Source organism: Ambystoma mexicanum, chromosome 10 (assembly GCF_040938575.1).
Source record: "Ambystoma mexicanum isolate Mex_15411 chromosome 10, UKY_AmexF1_1, whole genome shotgun sequence".
In the NCBI taxonomy this organism is placed as follows: Eukaryota; Metazoa; Chordata; class Amphibia; order Caudata; family Ambystomatidae; genus Ambystoma; species Ambystoma mexicanum.
Window position 1 is genome coordinate 889,755,531 of NC_090932.1, and position 20,254 is coordinate 889,775,784.

Consider the following 20,254-nt stretch of genomic DNA (forward strand, 5'->3'; position numbering starts at 1 on the left):
TTCAGATGCGGGATGCAGCGCCGAAGGCCTCCGGAGCGTGCGAAGAGTTGGTAAGCTTTTGTCTTTCAGATGCCGGAATGCAGTGTGAAGACCTCCGGAGCGCACGAAGAGTAGGTAAGCCTTTGTCTTTCAGATGCCAGAATGCAGCGCGAGGCGTTGGTGACAGCCGATGGACCAGGTAAGTGAAGAGCTGTCACTGAAGACCGTAATGCTAACCTGTTCTTTCTTGTCTTTATAGGTGTTGCTGAAGACTGGATTCAGGATGGTAAGCCTTTTTCCTTAGGCCCAGGATCAGATGCAGAAGACACGATGAGCGTTCTGCTGCAGAGGATGCAGAATAACGCAAAGCAAGATTCATCCATCGGGTGTGGTTTAAATAGCCTCCTGTAGTGCTTAGGTGTCTCCTTCCACAGCCACGCCTAGGTAAGAAAAGAGTTCCTGCTTTCCAGAAGAGTTCCAGTGTTCTGAATCTAGGGAGTGGCTCCTGCCCCACCCAACAGGAAAAGTAGTTCCAAACAGAAGAGGATCAGAGGCTCAACTGGCGGGCAAGTAAGCAGCATGGTCTGCTGCAGGTAAGTCCACCCAAGCATTATGAGCCCGGCGCTTCCAGCGCTGGGACTGGGCATATTTATGAGCCTGGTGCCACTGGCGCCAGGACTGGGTCCAAAAGGTCCCAATTGGGACTGGTTGGCACTCGGAACCTGGGTTATGGATCTGCTTCCAAGGGAGTTGGGAAAACCCTGACCTTTTGGAAGCAGAGATCATGACAAAAGTCTATATTTCTTCAGTGGCGTGTAGTCCGATTGGTTTCCCGGACTAACGGCGGATCTGACGGAGTACGACAGATTTAGGAGCCCAACATTAGTGCCTGTCTGTCTGTAATGGATCCAAGTGCAGACCCCGTGGCTGCTATGATGCAGGCCTTTTCCACACTCCATACAGACATGGCAGCAGCACATGCTTCCTTGCATCAACGTATGGATGTCATGCAAAGCCTTGTGCACACCTTGCCCACGGATGAAGAGTTCTGAGATGGTCCTGCTCCTGTACCATCACCCGATCCTCAGAACTCCCAGCCTGGTTTGTCTCCGGTGGTGCTACCTGGCCCCTTTCCTTTGGCTCCACCAGAACGCTTCACGGGGGATCCCAAATCTTATAGGACTTTCATCAATCAATGTCGCCTACATTTTCTATGTTGTCCTTTGGCATTCCTCAATTCCACAATGAAAGCAGCATTCGTGCTTTCACACCTAGGGGATATGGCTGCTGCTTGGGCAAACCCCTTACTTGAATCTGATGTCCCTGTCTTGTATGACTTTGATGCCTTACTATTAGCCATGAACCAGGTTTTTGATGCCAGATATAAAGCTCAGGTATCGGATTTGGAATTCCTGGCATTATCTCAGGGTAAACAACCCTTATTGACGTATCTTGCCCGGTTCAATCAGGTGGCCGCAGAAACCTCTTGGCCTGAACAGAAAAAAGCTGCAGTCTTTTACAAGGGTTTGTCAGATGAACTAAAGGACGCACTGTTTGGTGTCCCCTGTGTTTCTGCAGTATTCTCTAGACTTCTTGATTTGGTACTGCAGGTGGATGCCTGCCTGCAACAGAGACGTGAAGAATGCCGACATCCTGACCTACGCCCGATAAACACGAAGCGGTATCTTCCCCAGCCACTGGGGACGTAGAACCCATGCAAATTGGGGCAGTGAAAGGTCCTCTTACGAAAGCCGAGAGAGAGAGAGACGGTTGCAAAACAATCTATGCCTGCACTGCGGCCCGATGGGGCACTTCATTCGTGCATAACAAAAGGAGGAAGGGTATCCACAAATTGTGGACCCCTCGCAAATAATAATATAAGTCATCATTTTGCTAATACAATGTATAATAGGTATATCTGCAAACAAGATTTAAAGGTGATATTTCTACAACCAGTTGCTGTTTAGTAATATTTATAACAAATAGTTTGCATGATAATTTCAAGATAACAAATATTTGTTTATTCACAAATGATATTTTGTAGGTGATTGTGGAGTTTCACGTATTCACATACATCAAATTTCATCAATCAATTATTATTTGTTAAAAAATCTTCCTTAAACATGTTAACTTGTATTGGCATACAGAGCCATCCCTAGAAAACTATACCTATTGACTGTCTAGTGACAGTACTTTGAGTGTGCAGGGGACGCGAGGGATCCACAATTTGTGGATACCCTTCCTCCTTTGGTTTTCTATAACTCACAACCTAGTGTCAGGGTTGTGTCTCTCTCCTCTGCACCTCATTACTAATCTAAAAATTATGAAACAGGTCCATTCCTGAATTACTCAGGTGTGCATATGTGTTCATTTTTCTCCACTTCATTTGTGCATGTCGGGAAACCCCAGGACCCGTCCCTAAATCGAGCACACGAGACGGGTCTGCCTTCCAATGGCTCACTTCTTTGCCCAGCTGCCACGCATACATACCTGGCCATGTCCTTTTCGTTGCCCAATGCTCAGACCTTCACTAGCCCAGTCATGATCGATTCCCGGGCAACAGGCATTTATATGTACGAACAAGTGGCGAAAACCCATGGTATTCCTGTAGACCCTAAAGACAAACCAGAAGCGATTTATGCAGTAGATGGCTCCTGTCTGGTTCGGGTCAGGTCACAAAACAAACACAACCCCTGCACATGAGTAAGGCGGAAGGGCATACTGAATACGTGTCTTTTGATCTTATCTCTGCACCTCATTTTGGGATTATATCGGGCCTCCCTTGGTTGCAAAAACACAATCCCACCATTGACTGGGTGAAACAAACAGTGTTTTTTTCCTCTCCATTGTGCACAGCAGAGTAATTTCCCGCTCAGGAGATGCCTCTCTCTTCCCCCCTGCATGGCATTAATATCAAGCACGCACACTGTTAATGTCACCACAAGGGGGTTACTTGAACTACTTCCGTATACCAGGATTTGGTTGATGTGTTTGATAAGGGCTTGTCGGAACAGCTCCCGCCCCACCGGGAATACGACTGTCCCATTGATTTGGTGCCCAATGCCACTCTCCCTCATGGTCAGATATATTCCTTGGCACGGCCAGAAGAGGAGCAGTTGAAGATCTATATCGAGAAGGCTTTAAAACTTATACACATAAGACCTTCCCGTTCTCCAGCTGCCTCTCCGATTCTTTTTGTGCCGAAGAAGGAGGGGGACCTCTGCCCTTGTGTGGATTACCGTGCACTCAATGCGGTAACAATAAAAAATCAATACTCATGACCCCTTATCTCAGAATTGTTGGATCGTCTCACATCCGCTAAGATCTTTACGAAACTGGACTTGAGGGGGGCTTACAATTTGGTCTGGGTGCATAGAGGCGACGAGTGGAAGACGGCCTTTAAGAGCAAACATGGCCTCTTTGAATACTTAGAGATGCCTTTCGGCTTATGTAATGGCCCCGCTACGTTCCAACATTTCGTCATCAACATTTTTCGAGATGTGTTAGACGTTTTTGTTGTAATATATCTGGACGATATATTTATATTTTCTGAGACATTGCTATAGCATGTGGAACACGTACGGTCGGTGTTACTCCGCCTACGTGAACACGGTTTATATGCTAAGGCAGAAAAATTTGCTTTCCACGTGTCTTCTATGGAGTTCTTAGGTTTTGTGATATCCTCTCAGGAAGTTCACATGTATGATGCAAAAATACGTGCGGTCCTAGACTGGCCTACTCCTACCTCTCTTAAAAGTTTAAAATCCTTCCTAGGATTTGCGAACTTTTATAGACGGTTCATTGCATCATTTTCCTCTGTTGTGGCTCCTCTGACATGCCTCACCAGTCCATCGGTTCCCATTTGTTGTGACATCCAGGCTCAGAATGCTTTACAGACCCTGAAAGTGTCTTTCACTACGGCCCCAGTCCTTTTGCACCCAGATCCCTTGTTGCCTTTCATAGTCGAGGCTGATACCTCAGCCATTGGACTTGGGGCCATCTTATCACAGAAATGTCCCACGACTCGGCAGCTCCACCCGGTAGCTTTCTTTTCCAGAAAATTGACTTCCCCTGAGAAGTGTTATACCATAATGGAACGGGAACTGCTGGCTATATATGCTGCGTTTAAAGAGTTGCAACACCATTTGTTGGGGGGACGGCATCCTGTTACGGTTTACACAGATCACCATAACCTCCAAGCCCTTTCTACTGTCAGGTGCACTAATTTCAGACAGATCAGGTGGCATTTGTTCTTTGCACAGTTCAATTTCACGGTCTCTTACAGGCCAAGTCCCTTGCATGAAAACGCTGATGCGCTTTCTCTCATAGGAGACGATGTATCTCCATCAAATACAGTCCTCCCTAGTCTGCCAAAAAACACTGCTACGTGTGTTTGTGCTATCGACCAGTTCTCTACTCGAACATATCCGCTGTTGGACGGAGGATCATCCCACTGCCCTTCAAGGGTTGCAAGCACGGTTAGTATCGGGATTGCCATATATACAGGAACGGCTGTATATCCCATATGTTCGGACCCGGTTACAGGCTCTAAGTTGGTCTCACGACACCCGTCTGGCCGCCCAGCCAGGACAAACCAAAACACTTGACCTTTTACTCGGATGGTGTTGGTGGCCAAATATGAAACAGGATGTGGAAGAATTTGTATCTAAGTGTACTGTATGCACACAGTGCAAATCTGTACCTGGTAAACCTGTAGGGTTTCTACAGAAAATGACCATCCCGCCACGTCCATGGCACACCGTGTCGCCAGACTTTGTGGTAGAACTTCCACTAATCTGAGGGCTAACGACAATTCTTGTGCTGGTAGATACCTTCCCCAGAATGGCCTGGTTCATTCACTGTAAGGGTGTTTACTCTGCTCCTGCATTGGCCAACTTATTCTTTGAACAGGTGGTACATCTGTTTGGTCTCCCTTTGGTTCTCATCTCGGACCGGGGATCTCAATTTACCTCGTGCTTTTGGTTGGCCCTTACCTGGTTCTTCGGCATCGATGTCCGTTTGTCTTCATCTTACCACCCTCGACAGACGGGCAGACAGAAAGGCTTAATGCCACCATGAAACAATATCTTTGATGTCTCTGTCTCTAGTACCAGTCTGACTGGTTGTCAGTTTTGGGGGCTGCCAAATTTGCATATAACAATGCTTGTCACTGGTATGTTGGCTGTTCTCCTTTCTATGCCATGTATGGGCAACATCCACAGGTTTTACCGACTGCCCTTCCATTGGTGGCACGGGTACTCGCAGCTAAAGCAACGGCTCATTCATTGCTGTCTATCCAAACTGCTGTGGTGCAACATCTACATCAAGCACAAGATTGCATGAAAAAAAGCAGGCCGATAGACATCGCAAAGCAGCTCCTGGGTATATCCTAGGGGATAAGGTCTGGTTATCCACCCTGCATTTACATATACCTGGCAACCGTAAACTGATCCCTTGTTATTTGGGCCCCTTTCCAATCACGAAGTGCATCAATGCAGCTGCCTTTCGCTTAGGTTTACCTCCTAGTTGGAAAATACACCCGGTGTTCCATGTCTCCCTATTACGTCCTTATATTGTTGGTATGCGGCTGTCCAAAGCTCCCGCTCCTATAACGATCCAGGGCGAAGAGGAATACGAGGTGCGTGCCATCCTAGATACTCGGGTGATCCGAGGGGTTCACTGTTATCTGGTGGACTGGAAAGGTTATTGTCCGGGAGATCGCACCGGGGAGCCTGCTTCCAACATGCATGCCTCGCGTCTCTTGCAGGCTTTTCTCCAGTCTCGTGGTCTATGGCCCGGGGATGCCCTTTTTTGGGGAGGGGTACTGTCATGCCCCCCAGTTTTCTATGGCATCCCTATGTCCGCAGGGGGAAAACTTGGTGCCTGCCCTGGCGATTACAACAACGCCGGAGACATCACCTGTAACAACACTACAATTCCCAGAATGGCTTGTGCGTGGCCCGTTCCTGGAATGCTAGTTTTTTCCGTACGTTCCACATCTCGCGCAAGTGGTCTTCCCATATCTGGCCACGCCCCCATAATGCTGTTGCTCTGAAACCGTTGCATCGGTGAGCAGCGTTTTGTCGCAAAACTTCCTGTTTCTCTTGCTTACCTGGTTCTAGAACTCTGCTTGCCTCCTGGGCTCTATTTTTTGGTTCCTGATTTTGTTTTGACGCTTCCTCTGATCCACCATGCTATCGAACTTGGATTGCTTACCGGATCACCTTCTGGATAACCCTTTCAGTTCTGGTCTCCGGCTCCCTTCCTGACTCTTGACTCCTCAGCTCTCGCCCGTTCCTGTTACTCACTCCGCTTAAAGAAGCGTATCCCTGCTTGGCAATCTTTCCTCATAGCGAGGGGTGTGTACAAAAAACGTACGTGTCTTCACATTTCCCGTGTCCCCACTTATCTGGGAGTTCCATTGGTGACATTATTCTTACTTCCTGGACATACTGCTGCCTAAGTAAGGGGAGTGCTCCTTATAGGGTTTTTGGATTTTGGGATGCTTTGCTGTTTGCTCAAACCTGTGGATTTTGGGGACGCTTTGCTGTTTGCTCAAACCTGTGGATTTTTGGGACGCTTTGCTGGTTGCTCAAACCTGTGGATTTTGGGACGCTTTGCTGGTTGCTCAAAGCTGTGGATTTTTGGGACGCTCTGCTGCTTTGCCCTGGATTGTGACCTGTCACCCCCATAGCAGCGTCCTCATGCCGCCCGGGTCAGGGAATACCCCATACCTTATCTTTGCAACCACAGTGATACTATTCTTGGTACATTCTCAAAGGTGCTACCGAAATCCTGTTCCTTCACCTTGTCTTGTGTTCTGTCACAAGTAGGTATTCCGCAAATCAAGGGATTGTCACAGGTAAGCTTGTGGGTCTTGGAGGGGGATAGAGGGGTGGTTTGTTGCCACAAACAACGGTATGTAATAGCTGCCTTGTTTTTCCTCCCTCTAGCTCTGCTGTGCATCCCGCCTTTTTGCCTGAGCCCTTGGCCTCACAGATTTTACTATCCTGCAAGCTGTGTTCTCAGGAAGAAAGTCTATATTTCTTCAGTGGCCTGTAGTCCGATTGGTTTCCTGGACTAACAGAGGATCAGACGGAGTACGACATAACATTAAGGAGATATCTTTTACTTGTGGGAATACTAGAGGACATAGGTCCTTCCTTTCCCATCCTCAGGGAATTGAGATCATCGAGTCAAGTGACATATTCTTACTACAAGAGACCTGGCTGATGGACGATCTCTTCATCCAGAGGTACACAATTATTTCTGCTCATGCTGGAGGTGGAAAACAAGGGGGTCCTTCAGGTGGGATAAGTATTGGCGCAAAGACTTACATGGATCTGGATCCTTTCATTCCAGAGGTAGCCTCCAAATCAGTCTTAGCGGCCATTGTCGGCCTGAGGTCATCACATCTTTTGTTTTTTTCCAAATTTGGATTTATTAAGGTTTTCAGAAAACATGTTAAACATCATACAGTCCTTGTTTGGAGCATGTCAGAGTTGTCAAAATCTTCCCCTTCAACCCCACCCTTCCCCTTCAACCCCACCCTCCAACATCCCATAAACTTTCATCACAAATCAAAACTCCCAACCCCCCCCCCCCCCGCCCTCCTTCCCCAGAACAGTGTTTCATCTTTCATGTCTCCTCGTACATCATGTTCTCAATTGTGGCATGTGAGCCTTGTTAAAGTTTTATTCTCATTCTATAGCTTTGGTTGCCTAATTGGGGGACAATCAGCAGCGATCTCAGGTGAGCAACCACCACAACATTGCTCCGTTCTGCTTTGCATGACCATGTGGTCTCTGCGGGTTCAACCCTCAGACCTCTTGCATTACAATTGGTCATCACATTTTTTAACATTGATTGCAAATGTATATTCTGCTTCAGGTACAGAGGGATATATTGAGGACATTATTAGTGTGCAAAATGTACTTAATAAATGCTATGAAAAACTTCTTGCTGGGAGGGTTATTGTAGCCAGTGATATGAATGCTCTGCAATTGATTGATGAATGTGGCCTTGTTAATGAGGAACAGGATGGCGATCCCCTGTCCACTGTCAAGGACAGGGGGGCTGCCTGGGCCAGGTTATTCTTTGAGACCGATTTGGTCAGTCTTAATGGGACTGCGCAGGTTGAGGGCACAAGACATCAAACCTGGACAAACGGCACTAGTTGGTCTAGTCTTGACTATGATTTTATTCACAGAGGGACACAAGAGGTATTTAAAAAATTCAAGATAGCTACCACGGCACTAAGAGACCATTCGGTCATAGCATGGAGCACTACATTGCCCAATCCATATAAGGTCAATAAAATAAATTGCCAGGTTAATGTAAATCAAACAGGAAATCGCATCTCTTGGAAAGACAAGAGCATTATTAAAGTCAACAATTTCATAAATAATCATAAGACATCCACGGTCAACTGGCTCAGGAATAATAACTGGGAACTGGCACTATTTATGAACTGGCTCAATGCATAAGTTCAGATATTTCCAAAATTGTGTACGTTTTTTTAACAACACGAAAATGTATTTGATCCTGAGATCCAAGCAGAAAGAATAAACTGTGTCAGCTCCAAAGACGATTGATAAAAATAACAGCATCTCTGGGGTGGATAAAAAGCAGCTGAAGACTGTTATGAAAACGAAGCACAGAAATGGTGTGGTAAAGCATCACTCAAATTGACCAACTGACTTGTCCTCTACAAACTCATTAGAATGGGGGATGATAAAATGTTTTGGGGAATGGCTCGAAGATTCTTAAACAACTCCACTATGATTGAACTATGCCCGATTGGCGAGTCAGTATGGCAAGAGACCATTAGGAACATGTTCTATGATGTATCAGCCAAGGATAAGACCCATTTTGAGTATGTACCCTGCCTTAAATTCAATGAGGATTTTGGGTGGTAAAATATCTTATCAATTATTAAATCTTTAAAAAACTCATGTGCGCATGGTCATGGTTCACTGGCAAGCATTGTATATAAGTCAAATCTGCGTTTGTCGGCTCATATCCTGGAACAATTGTTCAGTAAAATCTTACACTAGGGCAAAGTTCCCCAGTCATAGAAAAGGCCATTTTAAAACCAGTCTTTAAAAAGGACTCTCAAGTCGACTCTTAAAATTATAATCTCCTGGCTATGCATGATGCAAGTCAGAAGATCTTTGCTAGTATTTTTTTGAGGACGGCGACCAAATGGTCCATCCAAGCAGGGTGCCTTTCTCCATGTCAATCAGGATTTAGAAGAGGCTTTAAGACTTTGTATAACATTTGCAATCTTCAAAATCTCATTCTGAGAGCAATAACAAAAGTACAATGAAAAATGATACATATGTTTCATTGATTATTGTAGAGCATTCGACATGGTCCCTCGCCAGAAACTTTGGGAAAACCTAGTCGGTTGTGGCATGAATGGTACTCTGCTGTTTTTTATCTCTCTTTTGTTTTCGGAGAATAGCGTTGCAATTCGTCTGAACTATGAGGGGGTGACAACCACAGACATTCAAACGAATGTAGGTGTGAGACAAGGTTTTGCACTCGCACCTCTTTTGTACAATTTGTATGTGAGTGACATGGGAGGGGCTATCTCAACCGCGCAAAGCTTCACACCCAAGCTTGGCCCCATAAAGATACAATGGCTCAGCTACGCTGATGATGCAATTTTATTGCACACAATGGCTTTTGGTCTCTAACGCTCCATTTCTGCCATTGAAAATTATTCACAAACATCTTAAACATAAATATCGGAAAAACTAAAATAATGACATTAGGTAACCAATATGAATCAGTTAATTATAAATGGTGCCTGAATAGAACTCCCCTCGAAGTGGTGGATAAATATATTTATTTGGGTTTCCACTTATGTAAATCACCCTCTAGCGATTATTATTGCAATATTGTGACCTGTAAGGTGATGAAAAAATGCCTTGTCTATAAAAAGATCATGCACATAAAGGGCAGAAACAACCTTTTATAGTAAAAATATTATACCCGCTATACTTTATAGTATGGCCATTCTCCTGGAAAATAGGATTGCATGGCTTGACAAACTCGAAGGTAAAATACTCTGATCAATTTTAGAAGTCCCCCAATCAGTTCCCGTGCAAGCTCTAAGATGCGAGTTGGGTGTACAAGCGTTGAAAACGTATTGGATAACCCAACAGTGCCAACTCTACATCACTATCTGCCTAGCGGCAGAATCCTCAGATTCCCTTTATTATTACCTGGCCCGGTTAGATGGCATAGGTTGTAATAACACATTCCTACAAGGGCTAAGGCAATCTGCAATAGAACATATGGCACTGATGAACCTACCACCAGATGAAATGAGGGACCATCCTAATTGGTTAACAGTATTAAAAAAGAGAACCAAAGCCTAGCTGTCTCCATTAATTTGGATTCCACGGCAGCTAAATCAATGTATGTGGAATACTGTAAACAAGCATTCAGGGGGCCCCATGCCAACAGCTACTTGTTAAAGTATTGCTCGATTCTGATTCGTAAATGTAATTACTTACCGGCGATTTAATATATTAACACGCTGGAACATACGGGGAGGTGGAAAAAGATCCTCAGTGAAAAAAGAGTGTGTTGTATGTGTGGAAGTGAAATTGAGACGGCCCGTCATGTATTAACTCAGTGTGCAAAGATGTCTAATTATTATGATTAGGGCTATGCCCAGTTTCTTCCAAACCAGCAACAGAGAGAGGGAGATCAATTTGGGAGTACCGTCATGGGTGCGGAATCTGTTGTAATCATGGCCGCTGTGTTTTATGTTTGGAAATGTACTAATAACCATATCACTGACCTTTCCTGATCCCTGTGTACTTATGTAATCTTGGTATTCAGAACAAATGACATTTTTAAAGATTTTATTATGAATATTGGCAAGTATTTAACAATTAATTTCAACCAGAGGTTATTTCTGATAATGATATTGTATCTTGTATACTGTATTTTAACATATGACTTTTAGCTTGTTCTCAAAATGCCTATTAATAAATGTTTTTAAGGTTTATTTTAAACAATTATGCACAATAAAAAATTAAGTAAAAAACACTTCCCCCATCAAACAAAAACATATCATTTGGAAGTCCACAAAAGCAGAGGCGTTTTAGGTTTTTTGGTACCTGTTCTATTTGTAATATGTGTCATTGCTATAGTTGTCCTAGGTTTTTTTTATCTCTTCAAACCAATGTTATTTTTAAAGGAACCAACTGCCAGCTCTCATTGCTCAAGATCTCCCCCGCCTGCAGGTTAGGCAATGTGTAAAGCTAACTAGCTCTCTAGTGATGGCACAATTTTACAATTTCACTGTGATATACTGTGGCCTCACAAAACACATGACAACCAACAAAGAGTGCCAAATCTGGGCAACCAAACTGGTCCTCATCTTTCAAAAAGAGACCACTTCAACCCACTTTAAAATCTCTTCTCTGGCTTATTGTGGCCTTTAGGATCAGGTTTGGTGTCCTAGAATCCACTATTTCAACCTATAATATCCATCCAACATTGTGTTGTACCTTATTAGCACCCACCCACAAAGTGGGGAGGTGGTGGCCTCCCAGCCATTCAGGAGGCTTGGAATGGTGTCTTTACCTCATTGAAAAGACCCTGCTTTGAGCCTTCTTGGAAGCGGGAGCCCTCCCTCTTCTCCACCAGGAATTAAGGTAACCATGCCCTTTGCCCTGTGCTTCCCATCTCCTCCTTCACCCCATCCCCTGACCCCCAATTTCAACATCCCTCACCACCCTCACCGTGCCCCACATACCTTGCACTCCCTTGTCCCTTGCTGGACCGGGAGCACTCAATGTTCCTGGCTCATCTCCATCACAGCAATGGCTGCCGTAGAAAAGGACATGGGACTACATGTAGTTCCCTTCTCTCCAATCCATCGTGGCCATCTTTGTTTACAGTTTTTTTTAAGTTGAGAAACGGCAATCGTGTGGTTTCTCCACTTAAAAAAACAAATATTAGCATCCTGGTTACCATGCCAGAATGCTAATAGCAAGAAACCCTGCCGGGCGGTAGGGGCTTTACTGGACAGACCATTTGTGGTCTAAGATCAGAGCCCTCATTTTGCTCAGGCTTCAAACTGGCCCAGGCATTAACTGGCCAGATAAAGGACCAGCCCATCGGGGTTGTTGCTCAATGAAGCCCTATTGGTGCCTTCCGTTTACCCATCTCATATGTGTATGCTTCCAAGCTTAGAATACAGCCTCTCATGACCGTAAGGTGATCATCCCAGTGCATAGAAAATACACAAATCAATACATATTTTGAACCATAAAATGTCTTTCTATTGTTTTGTTGTCCTTGTTCCTACTTTGGCGCCATAGGCACCCAGAGCCCACGAAAAATAACACACATATGAATCTGACAGCAATTTTAGTGCCAAGTGCAGGTCACCACTCTTGAGTTTACCAGACATTCACGAGGTATCGGTCGGACAGATTTAAGATTTATTTGTTCGCTCTTTGTTTACATATTTGGTTTCACACAACTACTGAGGATAGCACGATCTTTTATTATCAATGAAACATTTTTGCTGGTTTTGCAAAAGGGTATTTTATTCATTTTTATTCCATCTGATTACACAAAAGCTTCTGCCAGATCATCTTCCAGAGCTCCCAGGGGGCTGCTGGGTAATTCAGTTGGCCGATGATTCTTCATCAACAGCAAGTATATTTTTGCCCTCTTCTGTAAGCATGGCCTGTCTAATGAGGGATCGTAGTGAAATCTGCATTTTGGGTTTCCATGGTTCTCCAGGACACATTGGGGCAGGTGGTTCTGGAAGATCTGGCAGCGAATCACTGGGGAGAATCGGAAGGAGCCCTTGAACCGGTGTAGCTGCAGGGACAATGGGAATAACAGGAACTGGCCCTGGTCTGACTTGCCCGTCTGTAGAGGCTTCTACGGGGCGATGCACAGATGGCAAAACAGGCGGCTTGTTGCTGACAGCTTCCAATGTGGGTTTGGGTACAGGGTGCATTACAGCGGGCATGGAATGAACAGGCGTTCGGGTCTGATGCTCGTGGGATTCTTCAGAAGAGTCCTGGTGGCCATCTTGCTTGCATTTCTTGTCCTTCTTCTTTGATTTTCCATGTTGGTGATCACATTTATCTCCATGTTTCGGACCGTGACCGTGACCATGACCATGACCGGGACCATGCCCACGTCCTTTGCCATGTCCTTTTCCCTGTCCAGGAGAACCTCCATCTGTATGTTCAACTATGGAAAGGCTCCTAAAGGGGTTGAGCCCTGGAAAACTTGCAACCTGAAAGATAATATAGAAAACATTAGCACATTGATATTACACACAAATTGCTGTGGCATATCTGACATCATAATTAGAATTATTAACATGAGGAGCAACGTGCCTTCATGACATTTTCTCAACAAAACCGCTTCCTTTTTAGAGCGAGCATTATCAATTTTAACCCTTTCCTTGACGTACATATGCATACTACTTGGGAGCACTTGACAGTGAACCCTGTGCTCCGTGCACACAAATAAATAGGACCCCTGTGCAGTGTGTTCTTTTGTCCAGGCATTCTGGGACTCTGAGGGGGTAAGGCACTCAAACATTTAAAGCAGCAGTCTCAAACATGGGGGATTTAAATAACAAACCAAGTTGCCTCATGCAGAACTTGTATACTATATTTCACACCATATCTAACAATTAGGACCTCATTACAAGTACGGTGGTTAGGGAAAAAACAATGACTGCGCTGCCTTATTACAACTTTGGTCTTGAGTCGGAGGAAAAACCTCCAGCAAAACCCATCAAAAAATAGCTAAATCGGCAGAATTACTGCTGGTGGTAATGCCAAAATCCCATGGAGTCCTGTGTACTCCGTAAATGGGGATTAACAACACCTACCATCACTTGTAATCTGGCGGTAATTCCTCCGCACCAAGCAGCAGTAACAGTAATTCTGTTTAGTGGTATTCTGACGGATTTACCACCGAGATACCTCCAAACTGGTAATGAGGCCCTTAGCGCCATATGTGCTGTGTCAAATGTACCACACTGATGCTGCAGGCCCAAAGAGTCAAGAAATTGGCTCATGAGTATTCGCTGAGTCAGTCTTTTGTCTATAGGCATGGGAGAGTTGCAGAACGAGAGTGGTAGTGATCGACATTATGCCTCAGATCCCATAAAAATACTGAAGACCCCTTTAGGTTTTACCCATTAGTTTGAGCAGAAGTCTTTTCATCAGGACTTTCTATTTTGCTGACCTGAAATGCCAGTTCATTTTTCCTTTTGAAATGAGGAAATATGCTTGGTGAACCCAACTTCTGAGTCGGGGAGAAACAGTGAAACATTTCAAAGGAACTATTTAATGACAATCCTCTGACGTGACTTTGAAAAGATGTGTTATTTTAATATGATGTTACACTATGCCAAATCACCATCACAGTAGGGTTAGAACAGCTGGGATTATCCTGGGAGTGGGGTGTGGTTCCCACCCCAGCTGTATGGCGACCTCAGTCTGCTGGAAGAAAGCAAGTGTGCGACTGAAAGGAAAGATGGTGAGCAAGTGGGAAATAGGTGCTGCGAAAATAAAATAGTTATGAAGGGATGTGCTAAGGGGAGAATGCTTTGTGAATGGTGCATGTCAGTACTGTTAGGTGGATCTTGATTCAGCAAAAGGGAGGAGGGCGACATGTCCTAAAGTGTTGTGATATTTGACTTGTATTTCCAAGGTCGATTTATTAAACAAAGGCTTGATACATAATGTTATGTTTGATGCATAAGGGGCTAGATTGCATCTCAGGAAACCTGGAACTTTGGTGGCTATTGGCCCGGCATCAATACATGTTGTGCTGACTGCAAAGCCTGAGCCAATATTGGTCAAGACAAGGATAGACTGTGGTTAAAGGTGAATGCTGCTGGTAACAGAATGTAAGGGAATGGAGTGGTCAAACTGGTACAGGAAAACTAAAAAGGCCTTGCACCTTCATGTGAAAAGGGTACTTTTTAAGAGTTTATCCCATGTCATATCCTTCTAGACTTCATTTTAGTTCATGGTGAGACAAGATGGTGCCTTACTTGGAAGAAGGATATCAAAGTGGAGTGATGTTTTGCCTTCTATAATGACAAAATGTAACTTGAGCGCCTTATGACATATGTGATCATGATACTATGTGAAAGGTGGAGGTGGATGTGCAGCCAAACAGAGTAGACAAAGAGAGAACGGCCAGATGTTGTCCTTCTGCATGCAGTGACAGACTGGCGCCCTTCTCACATTTGATGTTTATGCTTTGACTATGGCCACAAGGCCATGATATGCATTGCACGGTGCGTATAGGCCTCAGTTAGGCCACATCACAGGGCAGAGGAACAGGGAGTTAAGCATTGAACTGAGTCAAAAGATCTCTTTGCAGAAAATTCAGCTGCTTAAAGTGGTCCTCTTCCTGTCCCTTGAGCCATGCATTGTGATGTTTTGTTTTGCTGTGTGACTTAATATATTTATTTAATTTTGTGTTAAATCAATTGAATTTATAAAGCATCTAAGCATTGAATAAAAATTACAAAAAGTGAAAACAATCAAATTCATGAATACGGTAAGAGCAATCAGCATGGTGCAACAAACGTAACGGATCAAAATGGAGAGAAGATGTGTCGCTAAGAAAAGAAAAAAGCTTGAATGAGGGCAGAACAAAGAGAGTAGGGAAGAGATTTCCAAACTGTAGGAGCAAGAGACAAAGAGCAGAAACAGGAGCGCACACAGCACAGAAAGGGGGGTTGGGGTGAGTGCCAGCTGATAAGAAAAGAGAATATGACTGATTGGGCAAGTAGAGTGAAAGAAGAGAAGAAACATAAGGGAGAGCAAAACTACGCATATATTTAAAAACATTACAGGTAACGAATGTGCAGATGGAAAGGAAAAAGACCCAAACAAGAAAGGCTATGGAAGGTGAAATAATAAAAGGGCAGAAGCTGAAAGCAAATAGCAAAATTGTAAATTAAATTCAGAGAGAAAGAGTATAGGTTGGAAGGCTAAGAAGGAACAATAGTCAAGTCAGGAAAAGATTGAGGTAAAGATAAGAGACCTAGAAGCTGTGAAATAATGAAAAGGACTAATCTTGCAGAGAGTGTAAGGTTGACAATGGCAGAAATGAGTAAGAGAAGTAATGTGAGATCAGAAGTAGAGGGAGGGATCCAAAATGAGACCAAGATTAGGAGCAGCAGATGAGAAAGTAAGGCGGGATTTACATAGAAGGAGGAGCCGGACAGCCGTGTGTGGAAGGAGCAGGTAAGTAGAGGAGAACAGTATTAGATGATTTATGATGGAGTGAATGGGCAAGCTTCTGGCACTTAATAGTGGAAAGACGGTCAGAAATAGAAGTATGATGTTAGCTAGTGAAAGAAGAAAAGACAAAGATTTGACAATCGTCAACATGAGAGTGGTAATTTAAGTCAGGAAAAGTATAATTGAATAAAGAGGAAATGAAAAGAGAGAAAATAAAAGCCTTCCAATGAAAGGACTGAGCCTTGGGGAACACCAAAGACTAGAAGAAGAGTGTTGGAACAAACTCTTGCCTACGACAGAGAGCAAAGGCAAACTTAAAGACCAGAGGACCACCCAGAGCAGGGGTCTGCAACCTTTGCTCTCCAGATGTTTTAGACTATGCCTCCCATCAGCCTTAGACAGCAAGGTCGATGGTGAGAAATCATGGCCATCACATGCATGGTAGGAACTATAATCCACATAAATTGACAAGGACCATCACTGGGCCTGCCTAACAAGTGGCAGCAGAAGCTGGTAAGGAATAATCAGACATTTAGCAAAGCCCTTCATGGTGGTGCATGTGCACAGGTACAGGATGACAAGGACGTCCACAAGAAAGCTCCAGCGGTGTTAGTGGAGGCTCTAGGAGCAAGAAACAGACAGATGCGGGATGAAGGCAGTTCTAAACCTGTTCAAAAGTCAGAGGGCACACCGGGCCATGCTCCTGTAAGCTATAATACAAGGCGGACAAAGTTAGATGGAAGAAAAGGGTACACACTGAGACTCCAGAAATCCAATGATGGCAACAGTGGCCTATGAGTAAAAAAAACATGATGGAAAAAGATGCAGTGGTGAAAGGAAGCAACAAACGCAGACTAGGTCGCAAGAGGAAAAACGGGTCATAGATGACTATCACTGTCTGGGTTCCCAATATAGAATGCCAAGCCGGATACGCAACCGGTACCCTAGTCGTATGAAGGTGCAGGTTGAAAATGGGGTGGGCAGAAGGCTATACTTCTGACAGAGACCTAGAGCCCACTTCCTGCATGTGAACAATATACACTACGAATGTGACTTCTTTCTACGTGTAGTAAATGTAGCCCTGGTGTGCTTCCCGAACTGCCAAATCAAATCCCTGTCCACATGGCGTGGAGGAAGTGGACAGACTACCAAAAACACAAAAGGTACACTGTGCCATGCTGTGCGCTGCTATGGGGAACCGGATCATTGTAGGGCAGAAAGGGAGTAAACATGAGACTGCAGGAAATACCAGAAGGCCAGAGGAAGAGTCGGAAGAACTCATAGTACAATACCCGGCGGGTGCCGAGTCTGGCAATCGGATAGGATCTGTAGGGTGGTGGAGTAGTGGGTGGCAAGGCACATGCAAGAGTCCAACTCATGCTCAAATGAACTGCTTCAGGAAGCCTCAGTGTCTTAGATCGCCATCATCCGCATCCAGATGGAGTGCCTAATCATGCCAACTCCAGGTCACCAGGTAATGTCCACCGGGAATGGAGTAGCGCATCCTCGGCACGCAGCAGCACACAATGTCAGCAGTGCAGAAGCGCAATTAGTTTAATCAATAGGGCACAGGTGGTACATGGGCACAAAGGTATGGGGGGTCTGGCGGACACCACAAGGCAGCGAGATTAGAAGCAAGCCGCAGTGAGTTTCTGCATGCATTCATGTGAAATTAGGCATGTACACCCTTTCCCGCTGCTGTCTCCGAAGAACAAGTTTGAAGCACTTTCCTAATGTCTCTGTACCATCACCGGACGTGGATGTTGCAATGCTCATGTGTGAATAATCGAGTCATTCGATAGCCAAGTAAAGATTTCCTCTGATCAAACCTAGAATTTGGTAGCACTGAATAAAAACCAAAGAATGACCAAGAAGTTAAGGGCAGAAACAGAGCTGAAGTCACTTGTAAGTCAAGTTAGACTTTAAATGAGGACATTTCTAAAAAGGAATAGAATAACAATGGAATTGTGAATTGTTATGTGTCGAGTATCCGGACATTAGGATTGGAATGGGTATGGATTGGGCACATGCACCCTCCTAGATCCAATGTGTAGAAAAGGCAAAGACTGGCCGTCAATTGACAGTCAGTGTCAGAGTCTGTTGGGAAGGGGCTACCAAAGGACTTATGCTGAACGGTACCTGCATGTTTATTCTAAACAATAGTTGTGTATACCCGAAATATAATCTTGAGTGTGATATCAGATCCTCCCCTACTCCTATGACTAAACAGCATTTACCATGTATACACTTCCTATGTAACCATAATGCCATCACACAGCATGAATGATTTGACCCAAACCAAGATGGCATCGTCCCTACTGTCTGTGCTTCACTGAGAGGGTACACCACAAGACAAGGGGTGCATCAGTATAAATAACCAAAAAATAATTCATGGCGACTTAGTATTAGCATGAGGAGCATGAGGAGCAAGCATCAAACCACCAATGACAGACGGTGTGCAGGACCACTGTGGGCACCTACAGAGGCAGGATTCTAGACAATCTACAGACCTCTGACCTGCCCTTCTCACAAGTAAACATGTCTCTTTATTTACAGGGTCAATCAGAGGTTCAGTCAGGCTGTGCTGCAGAGCCTTTGTCCAGGGAGTAGCTTGTCTTGGATGCATCCTCTCCATTTCCATATGGTCTTGAGGATGAGGACACTTATCATGTACCCTATGCAAGAGAAGACGTTGTTCAACAAATTCTTTCAACGCCTAGAACGGGATCGGAAGCCTGCGGATCTCCATTCGTTTTGTACTACGACTCTCCACCATTGCCTATGCTGGCTAAGGCTGATGGATGATGTATGTCTACTCATCTGGGGAGCCAAAGTATGCAGACCCCTGACCCAGAATCTCTTCCTTTGAAAATGATCAGACCTGGACTCGCTCAGCAATAATACCTCTGCCCTTTGGGTCACACACTTCATGAATCTACATGGTTGACTATCTCTCGGCTGGATCAGTGGTTTATCTTCCTAGCAGGAAACCCTGTTAGTGATAGTGTGCTGGGTGTAATCAATTTTATTCCTTGTATTAATTACCTTTACAAGTGTTCCAAATTCCAAGATTCCAAGGCACTATTTAACATTGTGGATCCAACTAAGAGCACTTATGACTGATATAGCCTTCATAACTTGCCAAGTAACTAATACTTTATTCCTATAAGTCATTGGCGATACTCGGTTGATGGTGGCAAGCCCTGGAACTTGATGAACTTGAAGATCGGCTTACAAGAATGCTGCTTCTGAAAAGGCAATCCATCGAAGGAATAATCCAAATGGAAGCTATTTGGCATAACTTTTAGTACTATATCAGCATAGACCCTTCAGAGGTTTGCAGTGTTCTTTGGTGCTGGAAAAGACAAACAGCTGTTTCTGATGGACTATGAGCTATTTGCATTTAATTGTGCTCGCTTACCTTTTTTGTCCCTTTGGTTTTCTGTTTATATTTGCCTTTCTTTGTTTTAGCCATTGCACTCTTAAGCAATCATCTTCATTGTAGAGTGTTTTATATTCAATTTTGCCAAAGCAAAAAAAATACTTTGGTGCGTAACTCTGCACTTCTGTCACGAATTGGAGCGATCTTCTAATGGAGGCAATTGCGTGCAGTGGCTCTAGGCGGTGAAGGGTTGTTAGCTTTCTACTAGGCTGCAGAGCAAGCCCTAGTGAAGGAGTTTGAAAGTTTCAGAAATGTGAGACTAAGCAATGTTGTGCTCTTCAAACCTTTCTCCTTTTCTTGATCCTGCGTTGCTAAAGATAAAACCAACTATTGGTTTTATCTTTGGCAAGGCAATAGTTTCTGAATGCACAACAAAAGGTACACATAATACAAAATGGTCACAATCTAATTGCAAATTAATAAAACAGAGGGACAGTATTTTTGGACCCAACGCACTGAAAACACCTGCCTGTACTCCACCCAATCAGAATCCCTCCCAAACGGTTCTGCTAATCTTGATGATCATAATGATCGAAAGTTTGTATGGAAATGCAAATTATCCCCA

At 44.4% G+C, this 20,254-nt stretch overlaps 1 protein-coding gene across 1 annotated transcript in view; it reads right to left on the reverse strand.

The window, feature by feature from the left end:
• Positions 1–12,428: 12,428 nt before the first annotated feature.
• The window catches only part of LOC138493246 (T-kininogen 2-like), a 175,760-nt gene continuing 167,934 nt past the window's right edge, over positions 12,429–20,254 (reverse strand). The window contains exon 13 of the mRNA XM_069620380.1: positions 12,429–13,264. Coding sequence (XP_069476481.1) covers positions 12,638–13,264 — 627 coding nt within the window. The 3' untranslated portion in view covers positions 12,429–12,637. The remainder of the gene's footprint in view (positions 13,265–20,254) is intronic.